This window comes from Nematolebias whitei, chromosome 5 (genome assembly GCF_014905685.2).
Source record: "Nematolebias whitei isolate Nwh7 chromosome 5, NemWhi1, whole genome shotgun sequence".
In the NCBI taxonomy this organism is placed as follows: Eukaryota; Metazoa; Chordata; class Actinopteri; order Cyprinodontiformes; family Rivulidae; genus Nematolebias; species Nematolebias whitei.
The window spans coordinates 24,806,983-24,825,919 of record NC_056502.1 but is presented as its reverse complement, the minus strand read 5'-3'; the positions used below and the strand labels follow the sequence as shown (position 1 = coordinate 24,825,919).

The window sequence follows — 18,937 nt, the reverse complement described above, 5'->3', positions numbered from 1 at the left end:
TGTGATGATCCACAGTGTGAAAAGCTTTATGCCCAGCATCAAATGCTTCAACGACATTGTATACACTGTGCATCGTATATGTAAATATACACTGGCTTTTGGCACTTAGAGGGCAGATGAGCTCTACATTTGACAAACATGTTCCAAAACACAATCAGTATATGTTAAAAAAGCACATTATTTTGAAAGGTGTTATTGTCATTTTATTTTACTTTATTTTGACAGGTCAGCGGATGTGCTTTTATTGTGAAACGCGCTCAACCCGGATGTGTTCCGCTTCAGCAGGCTGATCGTCTCTTTAGTGGGAGGAGGTTCGTGCCTAAGTTGGAGAATTTACGCGAATGTCGTCAGGCAAACTTGCAGAGCTGCGTTTGTAAATGTCGTCAAATGGACATGTCTTCACAGAAACCCTTTTTCTTGACGGAAAGCGGTGAGATTTACTCTGCTGTCACGTGTTACAGTTGAAGCGTAGTAAATATTTACGTTACCCGAAGCTAGCCTAATGCCAGCTGCTTGCTGAGCGAGAGGTCTCCTAAGGCTAAGGCCTGGTTTGTAGATGGTGAAGGATTGTGGGAAGCTAACAACCTTTTTTACAGTTTAAATCATTATTAGAGTTCTGGTAAACGCGATGGTCGTTTTGACAGAAGCACATTTGCTAACAGAAGCTAATCAGCTAACATCATGTTTGTTAGTACAGTTCAGATAGGCTAACGTTGTGTTTTTGTTTCATCTGAGGGCTGGTGCTTGTTATCAGTCATGTATGGTCTTTTCTGTGTTAATGCTGTTAATGATGTTTGTTTTTTTTTAGCTTACTCACATTAAGAGGAGTAAATGCCGTGTGAACCCTCCTGGACTGAATTTATGCTTAACCTGGGGTCATGAGTGCTGCCAACATCACCGCAGAAATCCTGCACAGGCAGATCAGGGTGAGTAAACAAATCCTAATGTGCTCATCAGAAGATTTTAGTTCTCATATTAACACTGTTATAAAGGAGCTGTCACTTTTGGTTTCTTGTGTACTGACGAGGATCTTAATTCACATCTACAGGACAAGAGAGCATCAGGCTTCCAACGGTTTTACCATGTGACCGATCCCTTTATCAAGAGACTTGGACTGGAGGCCGAGCTGCAGGTCACTGACTCTAGAAGATTTTATTTTATTTTTACAAGTTCCCTGTACTATTCTCACGTCCACTGTTGTCTTTTTTTCCACAGGGGCATACTGGCTGTGTGAACTGTCTGGAATGGAATGAGCGAGGAGAGTAAGTCTTCAGAGCCTAAAATTTCACTTTAGTCTCATTATAGCACCATAAGGTTTACCATTTGTTTTATCATAGTCTGTCTTCTTTATATGGACAGTGCAAAAATACTAAAAAATATGTATGAGCAGTTATGTGTACACAATTCTTAATTCTTTTACCCCCAATTTACCAACAAAGATTTTTCAAGAACCAGGAAAATATTGTTTATTAACATAGTAAGGTCATAAGTTGACAAGATAAAATGCTATCAAGTTTTCTTAAAACAGAATGAGATCTTTACATGGGGAACATTCAACAAGAACGGCCTGTTGTAACATGATTTCAGGGTTATATGTAGCAACATGTAGCACTGAAAATGTTGTCCTTATACCTTTCTAACTCTGTCATGTCAAGTCAGATTTATTTATAGAGCACGTTTAAAACATACTGTTACCAAAGTGCTTAGCAAAAATATCACAACAACAAAGTAACAAGATATATTTACAGCACGTGGAATAAACATATAAAACAGGAAACATCAATCAACCTTTATTTATACAGGTAAATCCCATTGAGCCTCGAGGACTCATTTACAAGAGAGACCTGATTTCAACAAAGAAAGATGACAACAATGGACAAGCAACAACAATAAACAGTTATAAAAAAGCATACTACAGTTTTTTTTTTTTTTTTTTTTTTTTAAACAAATAGGATGGCTAAAAGGAAAAGATAGCAAAACAAACAAAAAAAAAACAGCTAGATTCCAAGACAAATGTAGAAAACTAACAACAGGAACATGTCTGCATTGGACCCTGCCAGGAGTCCAACAGATTCTTAAAAACACTTAGAGAGGTCAAGGTCGAGAGCTTCAAATCTTTTTGTAAGATGTTCCAGGAAACAGGAGCGGACATAATAAACATAATTAGAAACAATGAAATACTAAATCAGATCGCCTTGTGTCAAAAGTCAAGGATTAATAATAAATAGCATAAACTCGGTCAGAAACAATGAAATGCTAAATCAGATCTGATGACCTTGTGTTAAATAGGAATAATAACAAAAAGCATAAACAGAATCAATGAAATTCTAAATCTAAATCCGATCACCCTGTGTTAAATGTCATTATTGGTTTTTGGGAGCGTTTTAAAAGTGGAGACTGAGGTGGCCTGTCGAATGTTGATGGGCAGATTATTCCAGAGTTGAGGGCCCAGTACAGTACAAGGACTTACCGTAACTGTGCTGCTGTGCATATCATGTGTCTGAGAATACATGATTTAAAATAAAACTAGTCTGAAAGAGTCCTAACAGATGTAACATGTCTTCTTGTGTTCTCAGTCTGCTGGCTTCAGGTTCAGATGATCAACATGCTATCATCTGGGATCCATTCAGACACAAAAAGCTCACAACTATGCATACTGGACATGCAGCTAATATATTCTCTGTAAAGGTAAGGATAATAATGGTACTTGCTCCTAAATCTGTTCATGCAGTTTTATGAAAAATGTTTTGGAAAACTTGTAATACGCCAGTAAGTAGAATAAATATATATTTTTTTTAAATTCAGCTGTTCAGACAAGTATATTGGGAGAGTTTGTTTTTACAAACAACTTAAATACAGTCGCAGGGAAAAGAGTCTACACTCTCTATTGTAAGGTTTCACTTATCAGAACATAAAAGTAATCTGGTCTTTACCAGGTTATAAAATTTCTTAAATCTAACCTGAGGTGTAGTTTCTAGTGTGTTATTACCATATATACTAAGCAAAGATAAAAAGGGGAAAATTGTGTGTGTAAAATCTAACTCCACCCTTGCTGTTACCATAGGGTTTTGGCCCTGTTTACATGAGAACAACCTCTGGAAACCCGAGTGTTTTTTTTTCATTGTTTATTGGGGGTAGTAAACAAAAAAAAAAGCGGGTTTAGTCGAAAACAGTTGGGTTGCCAGATAAGAAATTATGAACTATAGTGCTGTCACTTTAAAATAACAGTTTTTTATAACCTAATCTGTCATATGTGCTGAGTAAGCGTGTTTGTAAGATGAGGTGTGCTCGGTGTTCAATGAACATGTGCACAGAAAAGTGGGGGGGGGTAAATAAGACATTTTAAATTTATCTGGCAACTCTGGGCCGGGCTCAGTTGCATTCATCGTGCATTCAGGGTTTGCATGATCACAGTTGTCCAAACTGGTGAATACATGAACGTCTCTTTGGAATTGGATTTTATTAGTTTTGCTCTTACATGCTGAAAAAGGGTGAGTAGCACAAAAAAAACCCTCTCTGCCATTTATTATAACTGCTGCGACTTCACACTTGCAGAGCATTTCACACCTCCATGGGGTGGGGGGGGGTCCCCCTGAAAATCTCCACTCTGTACGACGGAGCTTTAGGGCCACGCTAAGAAAAAAAAGATTAAAAGCCATAAATTTACGAGAATAAAGTCGAATAACATCTTAACATTACAAAAATGAAGGCGTACAAGACTTCTTTTTTTTTTTTTTTTTTTTTTTTTTTTTTCAGCTTTTGTGGGGTTTTTTTTTCTTCCACGAGTCGGATCCACGACACGACCGGTCAATCAATCCAGTAGGCGTGTCAGCAAATGACCAATCCGAAGCTAAATGAGTCGTAATGTTATCTGAACTCCGACACATAAAGCAGGTTTACCACATCTTAACAGTAGTAAAATGAAGAATGTTGAGCATCTTGTTAAGTTATACTTTGGTATTGGTTTTACAAATAAGGAGATACCTGTAGTTAAACTGTCAGCACATCAGCATCAGTTTATTATCAGTGTCAGGACTTTGAACATGTTTACAGTAAGGTGGTGCGCTCTGATGGGCACAGCTCTCTGCAGGTAAGGAGCATTTAGCTTCAAACTGGTCATTTGCTGACACGCCTACTGGATTGATTGACAGGTCGCATAGTGGATCCAACTGGTGGAAAAAAATAAAATAAAAGAGAGCTGAAAAAAGGAAGTCTTGTATGACTTTATTCTCGTAATTTAATGTCTTTAAAAAAAAAAATTCTTAGTGCATCCCTAAAGCTCCATCGTAACTCTGAGACCTGGATTCAGAAACCTTAGGTTTCAGAGAGAATGAGGGCTGTTGTCGTGTAAATGAACGGCCGAATGTTTCACTCCAACGCCTCGTGTAAACGGGGCTTGAGTTGGTTGCAGCTCCTCAGACTGAAGAAGTCTTTTGGATAAAAAACAAAACGTTTCAATAAAGAAGAATCTGTCCAGAGGACCTGACTCAGCCTTGTTAGATTACTCTACCTGGATTACTGAGCATTAATCAGGACATTATGGTATAAAGTGTCCGTCTGTCCATACAAACATCTGTAAACCTTTCTCTCGCTCCACCCATAACTTCTGATCCTGAACATAATGTAATGGAACTACATACACATTTGTTGGAAGTAACTGGGACCCTGTGTACACAATTTCGTTCTACCACATGTGGTGCTTATGACAAATAAATAACCTTGAATCCTTGAATTTACATCATCACCGGATGGAATGTTGCATTTATTGGTAATCATCACAGCTTCAAGGTCAAGGTCACAAATCGAGGTTAAAGTTAAAACAAGGTATTTGCTTGTTGGGGCCATAACTTCTTATGTGCTCAAGATAGCTTATTGAATCTTGACTACATGTGTCACATAACTTTTCATCACTCCAGCTTCAAGGTCAACATCACAGATCAAGGTCAAATGCGACAAAAGGACTTTGCCTGTCTGGGCCGTTGCTATAGATTGCTCTATTGCTGAGTAGTAGTCCCTCTGTACTTCACGGTTTGACTTTTGCGCACTCACTGTTACACAGGTTTTCAACGTAAGATTGTACACGACCCACGATTGGCTGATTGATGGAAGTCGACCAACCAGAGCATTGTGCTCTGTATCCCGGGTTCTGACTGGCTCAGTAACCGCAGCATCAGCCTGTCTGCTCTCTTAATAAATAGAACGTCCCTACTTCGCAGTTTTTCACATATCGCAGGGATGTCTGGAATGTAACCTCTGCAATAAGTGAGGGACTACTGTATAAAAGATATAATGTGGCATGTGCAGTGTATTGGTCAAGACCAGAGCATTTTTATTACGTCTTGATTTGTAAAACCTTATAACTGAAAGATAGGGCTGTCTTAATCTGTGTCTCCCTCTAACACTGTTACCCTGTGATACATTGTGTATGTGTTCATTAATTCATTCTGTTGTGTGTGCGTACAGTTCCTTCCACACTCTGGGGACCGGATCTTGATTACAGGTGCAGCCGACACAAAGGTCCATGTCCACGACCTGACCATGAAGGAAACGATCCACATGTTTTCTGATCATACCAACAGAGTTAAACGCATCGCCACAGCTCCAATGTGGCCGAACACCTTCTGGAGTGCTGCGGAAGATGGCATCATCAGGTAGGAGCCCAGTGATGAATTAAGTCAAAGGAGAACTTTCCTTTAATTGTTATTTACACGTCATGCAGAAAAAGTCTCGTTACCGCGTCTGTTTGCTTACGGTACACACAACATACAGGCATCACCGCTGGTTAGAGATCTTTCTTTCATGCTCCTCCCTTTAAACGTCATGCTGTCAACTCAGAAGCATATCAACTGTGACTCATTGTGCTGTCGATTTTCTTATTTCTTACTGCAGACAATACGACCTGCGGGAGAACAGCAAACACTCTGAGGTTCTGATTGACCTTACAGAGTTCTGTGGTCAGCTGGCTGAGGCCAAGTGTCTAGCTGTCAACCCTCAGGATAATAACTACATGGCAGTGGGAGCTAACGGGCCTTTTGTCCGCCTCTACGACATCAGAATGATTCACAACTACAGGTTCACTCTTCTTCATGTCCTCTGCGTTGAAATACATGAGTTCAACTGTATTTAAGTCCGTTTTTCTCATTCCACAGGAAGTCTGTGAGTCAGAGCACATCAGCAGCTGTGCACACGTTCTGTGAAAGGCAGAGGCCAATCCCAGATGGTGCTGGACAGTACTATGTAGCAGGTGAGTGTATGGCTAAACTGTCTAAACTGACAGTTTTTGTCCTGATGCATGCTCAATAATCCAGGTAGAACAATCTAACAAGGTTAAGTCAGGTCCTCTGGATGGATTCTTCTTTGGTGAAATGTTTCATCTTTAATCCAAGACTTCTTCAGTCTGAGGAGCTGCAACAAACTCTGTCAACAAACAGCACCTTCTCATAGTAGATCAACCAGTTTGCTGCTGACAGCCAGAACTAGCTGTTTTCATGTAAAAGGAGGACCATCAGCCTAACAACTGATGGTTAGCACGCTAGCTATGTTTATATGCGCAACATTTTTTGACCGGATTGAAATGTTTTCAGATTAAATAATTCAAATGTATTGTTTACATGGGCACAATCTGTTCTTGACGAGCGTTTACATGCAGCAGGCTTTGTTCTGAACAGCAGTACTGACATGCGCAGAGTGGTAAACTCTTCTTAAAAAAAAACACAGAAGAAGAAGTTCTACTTCCAGGGTGAACGTAAACAAACTTGAGCACCAAAATGGACCCACGACAGGTTTTAATGACGGTGGAGACGTTACTGCACTCCCTGACTGAGCTACAGGTAATACAGATCATTTTGAGCTCTGTCAAAGTTTCTAGTAGAAATGTTGTGTCGCTCACCGACCAGTTTTGCTTCCCTGACATGCTAATATTATTAGCATTAGCCAGGCGGAAATGGCAAAGTCGCACATGAGCAGTCAGGTCAGTTTTTCACCATCAGATAAAAACAAACAGATCAGGCGTTTACATGCGCACCGATCTGGTCATGGATCGGCGTAAACCACCCGTTTCGTTCTGATCACAAATTATATTGGATCGTGCTGAATACACAAAAAATAACCCGAACGGAGTGTTTACATGACACACTTTTATTCCGACCGGCCATTTGATCCGGTTACTTATGTCCATGTAAACATACTTACTGATGGCTGCTTGCTATTCACAGAGGGCTGAGTGATACTAGCAATAACAGCATTGCAAGAGGGGGATAGTTGAATACGGAGGCCTCCGCCCTGTTTAATGATGGACAAGTTCCCTTCACAAAGAACAAACAAAGAGTAAGGAAGCCATCTTTGTGAAGAGAACACGTCCATCATTAAATAGGCGGAGACCTCCGTGTTCAACTGTCCCCCTCTTACAATGCTGTTACTGATAGTATCACTCAACCCCCTGTGAATAACAAGTGGCCATCAGGGCACTAACCATCAATTCTTAGGCTGATGGTCCTTCTTTATCATGTGAACAGCTAGTTCTGGCTCTCAGCAGCAGACTGGTTGATCCACTATGAGAAGGCCTGTATCCGCAATCTCATTCTTTCAGTCACTACCCAGAGCTCATGACCATAGGTGAGGGTAGGAACGTAGACCGACCGGTAAACAGAGAGCTTTGTCTTACAGCTCAGCTCCCCCTTCACCACAACGGACCGGTACAGAGTCTGCAATACTGCAGATGCTGCACCAATCCGTCTGTCAATCTCACGCTCCATTCTTCCCTCACTCGTGAACAAAACCCCAAGATATTTGAACTCCTCCACTTGAGGCAGAACCTCACCCTCGACCTGAAGCGGAAGATAAAGGATGGATGGAGTTTGTTTCAGCTCCTCAGACTGAAGATCTTTTGGATAAAAAAAATGAAACGTTTGAACAAGAAGAATCCGTCCAGAGGACCTGACTCAACCTTGTTAGATGACAGAATTTTTGTAGTTCACAAGTTGGAAAATGCATTTTGTATGAAAGTTATTTGAGAAAGATGTGGGTAAATAACATCATTTTATCTTGTAAATGCTTCTTCAGGGCACCTTCCGGTGAAACTCAGAGACTACAACAACCGACTGAGGGTTCTGGTGGCCACTTACGTTACCTTCAGCCCAGATGGCACTGAGCTGCTCGTTAATATGGGTGGAGAGCAGGTGATGTCTGTGCGAACAAGAAATGAGACGAGTTATTACAGTTCTTTCATTTCCCAGCTTCACTCACAGACACAGTGCTGTAAGGTTTGAGTTGTTTATTTCTATGCTTCCTGCAGGTATACCTGTTTGATTTAACGTTTAAGCAGAGGCCATATACCTTCCTCCTTCCAAAGAAATGCCAGTCAAGTGCAGGTAGTTCTATTCCATAATACTGAGTTTATATAAATGTTATCAGAATGCATCATGCTTTTGTTATTTCTGCAATTTCTGCTCTCCAGAAGATGTGCAGAATGGAAAAACAACAAACGGCGTCTCCAATGGAATTCTTCTGCCTGCCAGTCATATTCACGTAGCTGGAAGTAAAATGCACGCTAGGTAATGGTATTCATTTATTATTTTCCTGTTAGTATTTACAATTTTGTAATCTACTTTCTGTATCTTCTTAATCCCACTTTTGGCGAAGTTCATTGAAAATGTTTACTCCTTCCTCTCACCTGTGTAGTTCTCTCGAGCTTCCCCCTCACTTGGAGGAAATCAAGCAACAAGCTAACGATGCATTTGCTCGCCAGCAGTGGACTCAAGCCATCCAGCTGTATAGCTTAAGCATTCATCAGGCCAGCAGCAACGCCATGCTATATGGGAACCGTGCTGCAGCCTATATGAAGCGCAAGTGGTAGGTGTCTGGTTATTTTTAAAGAAGCAATTTATAATCTGGACCTAAAGGCTTTAAAGTCATTTATTTATAGTTTGTATGCGTGTTTCCCAGGGATGGAGACCATTATGATGCCCTGAGGGACTGCATGAAGGCTCTGACATTAAACCCGGGACATCTGAAAGCACATTTCAGGCTCGCACGGTGTCTGTTCGAGCTGAAGTATGTGACCGAGGCTCTGGAGTGTCTGGATGATTTCAAAGGGAAGTTTCCAGAACAAGCTCACAGCAGTGCCTGCGACGCCTTGGATAAAGACATCAAGGCTGCTCTTTTCAACAAATCAGAAGCTGGTAGGAGACGATCAGACACCGCTTGGTTTATTTGCAGCTGGAAAATTGATACTATACATTTGCTTATTTCATAGTAAAGAGTATTTTTAATAGGGAACAGAAAGATGTTTTTAAAAATCTATAAACGTCTGCACACGTTTGTTTATTGGAAGACAACTTGCTAACAATGGTGTCAAAAGAAGTGCAGCGAGTGCCTATCGATATTTGTGCAAAATTATTGAAAATGTAAACCAAGAAATGGAACATGGCGTTGGAACTTTCTTGTTTTGTGAAATCAAATCAAGGCATCTGAAGCAAAGTAGCTCACATTAAAGTTTGTTTACTCCACCAGAAATCAGTGCAACATAAAAATACAGTAAGAGAACTAGTTTAAGTATTAGTTTAGCTGTTTTAAGTTAATTGTTCTTTATGAACAAACGTATGAACGACTAATTAAACACAATTGAACAAACTGCGGCGTTGTTTTTGCCTTCACCAGCAGAGGATAAGAAAAGCAACAGCTCCGTCCGATTCCACTCGTTCAGTCGGAAAGAGTCCATTCCCGAGGATGAGACTGTGTTGAGGGAGCGCAGTTTTGACTACAAGCACAGATACTGCGGCCACTGCAACACCACCACGGACATCAAGGAGGCCAACTTCTTCGGCAGGTTGGTACATCTCGCTGACACCAGGGGGAGATCTTCAGCTGTGTAATCAAATATGACTGGATCTTAATCTCAGCCTAAACAAAACTCAGTGCTTCAACTAATAATAGGCAGTTACAGCCTTTTGTCTTTGCTCAGTCCACCCATTAAACATCCACAGTGCTGGTGGGAAAACTATCCCTGTGGTTTTAGTCACTGACGGCTTTAACCTCAGGCCTCAGCTGCACAACCTGCAGAACAGCTTTGTGTTTCCTCTTAGCATTCAGGCTCTGCAGTTTATACAGTTTAGGTCCAGATTTGATCCTTTTTTAATCCATGTTCTCTTTATGTCGAATAATTATCAGAAAATATTGGAAACTGGTCACATTGTAACAAACTAGTCTTGATTTTGTTCTATTTATTTTCTTATTTTAAACCGTGTTAGGCAAAAGAAGCAATAATCACAGAATAAAACAAGACATGGAAGACAAGTGGTGAGACCAAACAACATATGAATACTAGAAAGATTCTGGAGGAACTTTGACAGGGACTGCCAAGTTGTGGCAATTTTTAAAGCTTGATTTGACAGTGCTTTGCGTTGGGGTTTGCTCAGCTTCCACCATACCAAATTTCAGCTCAGTATGGCAAAAAATCAACAAGTTATAGTCATTATTGCTTTAAAGCTATGGTGGCCATCTTGGATATTTAATTTGGATTCAGTGTGTGATGGGGAACGTTCTCAGCTATAACCTCACCAAATTTCAGCTCTATGTGTAAAAATAGCTGAGTTAAAGTCATTTAAATGTAGCTTTAATGGCCATCTTGGATTTTTTTTATTTATTTATTTAAATTCAGTATTATGCATTGCTCTCAGCTACCTATACACCAAATTTCAGCTGAATAGCTCTAAAAACTGCAGAGTTATAGCTATTTGAAATTAGCTTTGGTGGCCATCTTGGATTTTTGATTTGCGTTAGGAATGTGTACCAGTAACAACTCACTCTCAGCTATGGCTGCCATTCTACAGTACTGTAGAATTAGGCAGCCCCCAAGTAAGCATATTAAAAACAGAAACATGTTGCGTGGTGGCATGTAACTTTGTGAGTGTACAAATCTGTTATAGGTAAGATTTCAATCATTTGAGTATTAAAAATTCTAATGGGTAATATTAAGAAACACCAGTAATAACTATACAAGTGTTAGTATCTTTAACAGTAATTATGATGAGAAAAAATATATATAATGTGCTCCAAACCAGGTCCTACATCCTGCAGCTCAGGATGCTCCTGCAACTCTTTGGCCCCCCTGTATTGGCTCTCTGAAGCTTTGATCAAAACTAACATGGACATGAATAATATTTATAACCAGATTAAGAAAGCTAGCTCACATTCATACACTGAATGGACACACATCAGAGGCTATGAGGGGTTCAGTGTCTTGCCCAGGGACACTTCAGCATGTGACTGCTGGTGGATTCGAACCCCCAACTCTCGCATTGGAGGACGACTGCTCTAACCACTCAGCCACAGCCGCCCAAAGAAAGAAAGAAATGTAAAATTACTAATAATTGTCTCCAGTTTATTATTGTTCTTGAACTTTATAGATGCCATTTCTATGTGTACTTTTTAAATAAGCTGTATGGGAAAACTTAAGTCCACCCCAAAATTCAGTAGTTTGTAGAACCATCTTTAGTATAATGTACTCTGAGTAGTTATTTTCTGTATGATTTTATTAGTCTCTGACATGGTTATGGAGGAATTTCGGCCCACTCGTTTTGACAGTTCATTCAGGTTTGCAGACTTTTGTTTCTTCACGGCTCTCTTAAGGTCCCGCCACAGCATTCCAACAGGTTGAAGTCTGGACTTGACTAATTGCAACACCCTGAATTTTTGTCCCTTTTTCAGCCATTTTGTGTAGATTTGTTTGGGCTCATTATCCTGTTTCACCATGGCCCAATATTTTGGTCCAATCTTCAGTCATCGTGCAGATGGCCTCACATTTAACTCTAGAGTATTTTGGTGTACAGAGGCGTTCACGGTCAGCTCAGTGACTGCAAAAAACATAAACAAATACTGAACCAGATGTATATATTTGAAAATCACGTTTGGTAGCACTGACCGTCCTCCTTCTTCAAAAGGTACTATTTTTCTAGGACCTGCAGCTCGGTAGAGCGCCACCTGACATGATTGACATGACATTGACCAATCAGCTGAGAGGAAGAAACATCCGGTCATAATTCATACTTGCAAGTTGAAACTCACACCAAGTTAGGAAACTCGAGCTTTACAGTTTTTTGCTTTGTATTTGTAAGCAAATCTTAACAATAACAAAAATTGTAACTCGTGTAGTTATGTTTGACCAATACAAATGTTTTTTATACACACGTAATTTCTTATGCACAAAGATGTAATTTTCAGACATTTTGGTTTACAAGGTGCAAAATGTATTCACACCTACACATTCTGAGTGACGAGCACAAATTATTATGACTGGAATTTGTGCCCATAATGCAGCTCTTGGCTGTTAGGAATTTGTTGGGACGTTCGCTTCTGGGAAGGTTGGTAACTGTTTTACGTGGTGTTCATTACCGTAATTTTTGGACTATTGAGTGCACCTGACTATATGCCACGCCCACTAAATTTAAATTTTTTTCTTTTTTTTTTACATATATAGGCCACATTTGTCTAAAAGCCACGGTTTTCATGTTGTAACATGATATATTTACAATGAAATATTTTTTTTTTACTTTTAATTAAATAGGTGCTGGTAGTATATACAAATATATACAGAAATAATTTTTTTTTTCTGAACAGTGCCTGTAACATGGCTGGTTAAAAGAAATACAGTAGCCTACCAGGAAGTCAGTGAACACTATTGTTATCTCCATCATGCAGCGGCCTTTTGAAACCCGTTTTCCCTCCCTCCCTGAGGGCACACGGGGAGGAGAGAACAACCCCCCCCCCCCCCCCCCCAAGAGACACATGTATTGGGCAGCTCTGTGAGTGCCTGCGTGTGATGAGGCTAAATGTTTTTGTGGCATGAAAATTGTTAGCCCGTCAAAAAAAACAAAAAAACATCCATGACTTAGCCGCGGGGGTTCAAAGTGTGTGGAAAAAGTAGTGACTTATATTCTGGAAATTATGGTAGTTAAGAATTGTTTTCATTGTAGAATGAAGAACCACTTGTTTGGAAATACAGTAGTCCCGTGATTATCACAGGGGTTATGTTCCATACACCACTGCGATAGTATTCATATACGTTTTAGGGCTTTATAAACCCTTCCCACACACTTGCAATGTTCTAAACTCTTAAACCTACATAATTTTAACAACATATGTATATGTACTGTACAGTACTGCAAAATTTTACTCACCAGCTTTGCAGAACAGCAGCTCTGTTCCGTTTCTTCAGACCTACCCTGCAGCGATGAAGTCCACCGCCCCGTCCGTCCAGGTTGATGTGCACGTGGATAATTGAACTTCAGGATTATTTGCAACTTTCCTGCCAGTTCTGTGAGCTTAATAGATCGATCGTTATGTCTGACTTTGCGTTGCAAAGCTTTCCATTTCGGCATAAAACGGCAGCCAGAAGCACTTTTGGCTTCTGGGTAGTGTAGTTCTTTTGACTGGCATTACAGTGTAGCTTATTGGAAAAAAAACTACAAAATGGCAGTGCCTGTCTGAAGTTGTTTTTTTTTTTTTTCGTTTTAACTTTTTATCCTGTATCGTCCCAATCATGTGAGTAATATTATTAAAGTTGACAATCATTGAAAAACAGCGAAAGTCGAACCGCGAAGTAGCGAGGGACTACTGTAACATCAAAACCCTTTCTAGAATGATGAGCATCAACAGTCCTGATGTCTTTTCTTTTTGGCGTTGTGTTAACACACCTGTACGTTCAGACCAACAAAATGCTAAAAACTTTTTTTATGGAGGTGGTTATTCTGATAGTGATCAGTGTGAATGAGTTGATACATTTGATTAGCTGGCTGCTACTTTCCCTTCGAAGTCCTTAGAAGCAGCAAAGTGGACTTGGTATTTAATTCAGCTTTTCTATTTTTGCTTTGTTTTGGTTCAGTAAATAAGGACATGGTGGAATCTGTTTATTTTTATTTTATTTTTTGGGTTTTTTTACAATTGAAGTCAGAATTAACACATTTTAGAACCTGTTAAAGATAAAATCATGTTTATTGTGTCCAGATACATACAATTCCAGAAGTGGACTTTTTTCCTGCATGACTGCACACCATAATGTGTTATTATTTTAGAAAATGACACACTGTTGCATAACCTTCACCTCATCTGCACTTTCTTATCGCCTTATTTAGTTGAACGATCTGCGTTACAAAAGATTTGTTTGCAGTTGTTTCTGAACCTAATTTACCAGAATATCCTGCTCTGTTACTTCTCACATCTTAGACCTTTACAGCATTCTGTTGGAGCGGTTCGATGAAAAAAGGTTGTGCACTTTTCCAAGTAGAATGATTTAAGATTCTCCGTAAATGTTCGTCAACCCAAGAAGTAGCAGGTGCCAACAAGCAGATCTGAGCAGCTTTCTTTCCTCTTTTCAGCAAAGGTCAGTATATTGTCAGCGGCTCAGACGACGGCTCTTTCTTCATCTGGGAAAAGGAGACGACTAATCTGGTGCGGATCCTGCAGGGCGACGAGTCGATCGTAAACTGTCTGCAGCCCCATCCCAGTTACTGCTTCCTGGCTACAAGTGGTATTGACCCTGTGGTTCGATTATGGAGTCCCAGACCAGAGGTAAACAAAGTGTACTTTTACAGACATGACAACTACCCCCCCAAAATCTGAAAAAGGGGGAACATTGTTTAAAACGTAAATAAAAGTGGAATGCAGTGATTTGCAAAGCTCATAAATCCATAATATGGAACATAAAAAAACATATCAAGTATTGAAACTAAGAAATTGTACATTTTGAGGGGAATCTTGCATTTTAAGGCAACACACCTCAAAAAAGTTGGGTCAGGATGATCATGTTTACCGCTTTGAAGCACGCCCCCCCACACACACACACACCTTTAACAACAATCTCTAAATGTGTAGGAAGTGAGAAGACCGGACTGTTGGCATGTTTGTAGGGGAATGTTGTCCCATTCTTCTTTAATGCAGGATTCTAGCTGTTCAACAGGTTGAGTGGTCCCTCTCCTTATTAGTAAGGTGTCTGTGATTTCCAGACAGGATTTAAATTTTAGATTTGTCTGACCACAGTCCAGTTCTCCGCTTTGCCCTAGTCCGTTTTAAATCAGCTTTGGCCCAGAGAATTCTGGATGGAGTTTAAAAATGGCTTTTACTTTGCACGAGAGTTTTAACCAGCGTTTGTGAATGGTGCAGCAAGCTGTTTACAACGACTTGCACAAGTGTTCCTGAGCGAATGATGTCCATAGCCAGGCCTGTTTTTAAAGACGTGCAGCCTTAAGGGCCTGAAGATGGTGAACATCCCAACTTTCATTCTTGTCCTTTGAACAGTTTTCTCCTGGTTCTTTAAAAAAAAATAAAAAATTATATTATAAACTGCAGATGATGAAATGCGCAAAATTTTCCCAATTATCGATTGAGGAACGTTATTCTGAAATTGGTTCACTATGTTTAGATGTGGTTTTACACAGACCGGTGAACCTCTACCTATTTTTACTTCTGAATTTTATTTTATTTTTTTCCGTTCTGTCTGATCTGTGGCCCATTAATCAAATTACAGTAGTCCCTCACTACTTCCCGGTTCGTTTATCTCGGACTCGCTCTATCACAGTTGTTCAAAATAAGATTGAACATGACACACAATTGACTGATTGATGGATGAGCCGCACGATCGGCATGTAATTTTTATTTAAAATAAATTATTTTAAATTATTTAGCACCTCCTGCACCTTTGTGCAGCCCATACTGCAGGATAAACTTCCTGCTGCAGCTGATCAGCTGTTCACTGTGCATAGCGGATAAGTGGGCGTGGCCAAGAACGCTTGCAGCTGGCAAAGAGCAGAGGAGTCAGGGAGCTGAAATCATGACATTCTGTGCTCTTTGAGCGTTTAAAGATTAGAAACATTGTTTAGAATATTGCAAGAGTGTGGAAGGAGTTTAAAATGTCTTTTCATATATATATATATATATATATATATATATATATATATGCCTGTCACAAATCAGTTAATCGCATGATAAATAAAAATTATCGACAGAATTTGCATTTATCTGCTTTATTGTTTCTTCATGTCTTTCTTTCTAGTGAAGACACTGGATGATTAAAAGCTCAACTCTGGTGCTCTTCACTGACCCCTCCCTTTCTCTCTACTCTTTAAAATCCGTTTAACGATCCAAAATTTGTTTTTGGATCGTTAAAAGCAGCTAAGCTGAGAAGCTAAGCTACGAGCTAAGCTAACAAGCCGACCTTGGGGAAAAAAACCTGTCTTGTCGAAGCTCCAAAATTCACTATTGAAACCCATGTCTTCATGTAAAAACTTGTTTTTCTCTGCAAAAAGAAACTGAGAACTTGTTTACTGATTTAAAAATATATATATTATTAAAAGTTTTGTGTGGCAAATGCTATGCTAAAGACCTCAAACCACACCGAGCATCTGCCATTTTGAGAACCGAATAAAGGAAGGAGAGACAGCCCATGTCATGTCAAGGGGCCTCCCTCCCATTTTTCTTAAAGAGACACGCTGCTTGCTCCCTCACTATCCATCCTTCGGTTCAGTCTTATACTGTCATCCGGTGGTCAAAAAAATTTACTACACGCAAAACAAATTAACCAACATTTCTTCTTAAATTTCACAACAATTACAAATTATTTTCAAATTTCAAACATTATCGTTTATCGCAATAATTTCTGAGACAATTAATCACCCAGCAAAATTTGTTATTGTGACAGGCCTAATATATAATAAAATAAACTACTACTTACTACTTGTACTACTACTCCTACTTCGCGGTTTTTCACTTATTGCGGGTCATCAGGGTACGGATCACTTGCAATAAACGAAAGACTTCAGTAGTTGCAAAATGCCCCTTTAGCTGTTTCTCATCGGTCACACTTTTTTAGCCCTTTATGCCCCAAATTTGACACAATAGTACAATTTCTTAGTTTGAACATTTGATATTTTTACAATGTTCTGTTGTTACATTTCATTTACATTTACTTTTTAGACAATGTCCCAACTTTCTTAGGCTTAGGATTGTATTTTGCCATTAAAAAATGTGATGTTCAAATACTGTTTGATCCCCTTTGGGTTTTTTTATTTTTTATTTTTATGATACAGACGGACAGTGAGAATGGACGTGTCGTGGAGGACATGGAGGGAGCTGCTCAGGCAAATCAGAGACGCATGAATGCCGACCCTCTAGAGGTGATGCTGCTGAACATGGGCTATCGCATCACTGGACTGCGTGGTGTGGGTCCAGATGGTTCAGACGATGAAGACAGCTCAGAGGGACAAGTACAGTGCAGGCCGAGCTAAACGGACAGCTGTCCTTTCTGCAGAGTGGATTCAGGAAGCAAATCAGTCCCCCTGCTCCCGTTGGAAACCCCACTTCACGCCTGCTCTGACAGAACGAGTGAACATCGCATCACTGCACTATGCATCGCCCTCTTGTGAGACCATGTGAAGGGAGACGGACTCACGGAGAGTACAGAGGACACCCTTCTCACCTTTTCAGAGCACGAACACCTCGGCCTGTTCCTCCGAGCTGCGGTGGCAGGTGGACTACTTTATAGAGCACCTTCCACGTCACTCCACAGGTTTTCACAAACAACCACTTGGGGCTTTTGTTGGAGGGTCAGGCGACATATTTTCAGGTCAGTATGGCTGCAGATGCTTCACGTAGGAGCAGCTCATGAAGCAGATACCAGGTGTTTTTTGCATCTTCTGTTTGTTCGTATCGAAGAAGCAAAAGCAGTCTCTCGTCAAAAAGCTGCAAGTCAACAGTTCCTGAGTTGGACTCGGTCGTGTTTTTAGTTGGAGTTTGTTGCAGGAAGCCGAGAGCAGATCGTGTTAAATTGTCGCTCCGTGAAATGTAATTATAAGCTGTGTTTAATTTAAAAAAATGGGGGTTTCTGTTGCCAAAGGTCTCCATCTGTTCTCTAAACAGCCAAGGAATAACGTGTGGTTTCTGTTTTTGTCACACAAGTTTTAATATTTTTTAGTTAAGAGCTTAAACTACTAAACACGTTGTTTACAAGAGGCAACAAGATAGGGGAGAGAAATTATTTGTAACAAAAATAACATTATAATAAATCTTTTGCCCCACTTTTTTGTCCCATTTTTTTTTTTTTGCACCCATGCTTTTTGAGATGAACAGTAAACTTTAGTTGAGTGAAAGTGGGACACCTATGCTAATTTGTGTAAAATAATCACCTGGGGCAAATAATTTTAAGGCCATAGGGCTCCATGCTGTGTCATTATTCCTCTGCTGCAGTAAAGTTGCATAAAGCATTTCTGCACGAAGCATCAGGCCCTCGGAGAAGAGCTCATTGAGTTTTTTACATGTTGTTTCCTCCACTTTTAAGGACAACAAATCTATGAATTGGATCTTAGCATTTGAACCACTTGGCTTGGCTTCCATGGGTTTTACTTTGATTTAAAGTCCCTTGTTTTGTCTATCTCTTAGGGATCTTGTCGTTTCCCCTTGATGAAAACAAAAGACTAAAATAAAAATGATTAAACACATTATTGGTCTCTTTTCTTCCAGGTGGTTGATCCTTTTTGTTACAACGTTCACACAAGCGAGACATGAGCTCAGTCAACACAAACTGGGTTAGGAAGATGTACCGTTGCCGACGCTGGGTCCGCTCGTTCATCAGTGTCTGCTCCTCTCCGTGCTTTTTGCTGACTGCTACACAACAGATGTGGGTGTCAGGAGTTAGGGGAGCTGATGCCCCATATACTGTAGAAATGAGGGTATAAAGGAGTAGTGCTGGCATTATTGCTGACTGGGGATAAAATGTTAGGGAAAGTTGATTAATGGGCAGACTGTGTGGTAGTGCAGTGGTTAGAGCTCTTGCCTCACAGAAAAGAAAAAACACTTCTTCCCATGCATGCGTGGGTTTTCTCCCACAGTTTAAAAAGCATGCACGTTGGGTTAATTGGGGATTCTAAATTGGACTGGGTGTGAGTGTGTG

General features: G+C 40.1%; 1 protein-coding gene across 1 annotated transcript; it reads left to right on the top strand.

Annotated features, from left to right (window-relative positions):
* Positions 1 to 274: 274 nt before the first annotated feature.
* wdtc1 (WD and tetratricopeptide repeats 1) lies at positions 275 to 18,011 on the top strand. The gene is made up of 16 exons (XM_037677056.1): positions 275 to 430; positions 809 to 926; positions 1,049 to 1,132; positions 1,216 to 1,262; positions 2,577 to 2,688; positions 5,464 to 5,651; positions 5,890 to 6,072; positions 6,150 to 6,244; positions 8,062 to 8,177; positions 8,294 to 8,369; positions 8,456 to 8,552; positions 8,680 to 8,850; positions 8,944 to 9,179; positions 9,658 to 9,826; positions 14,373 to 14,565; positions 17,079 to 18,011. Exons 2-16 carry the CDS (start codon positions 879 to 881, stop codon positions 17,274 to 17,276), a joined length of 2,013 nt encoding a protein of 670 aa, XP_037532984.1. The 5' UTR covers positions 275 to 430; positions 809 to 878; the 3' UTR covers positions 17,277 to 18,011.
* Positions 18,012 to 18,937: the final 926 nt, after the last annotated feature.

Excerpts from the sequence above, each read along its gene's own strand:
- wdtc1 (XM_037677056.1), top strand. The coding sequence starts at position 879 with ATGAGTGCTGCCAACATCACCGCAGAAATCCTGCACAGGCAGATCAGG. Across the intron at positions 8,553-8,679 it reads GGAAGTAAAATGCACGCTAG|TTCTCTCGAGCTTCCCCCTC; the intron begins GTAATGGTATTC and ends TCACCTGTGTAG. Across the intron at positions 14,566-17,078 it reads TATGGAGTCCCAGACCAGAG|ACGGACAGTGAGAATGGACG; the intron begins GTAAACAAAGTG and ends TTTATGATACAG.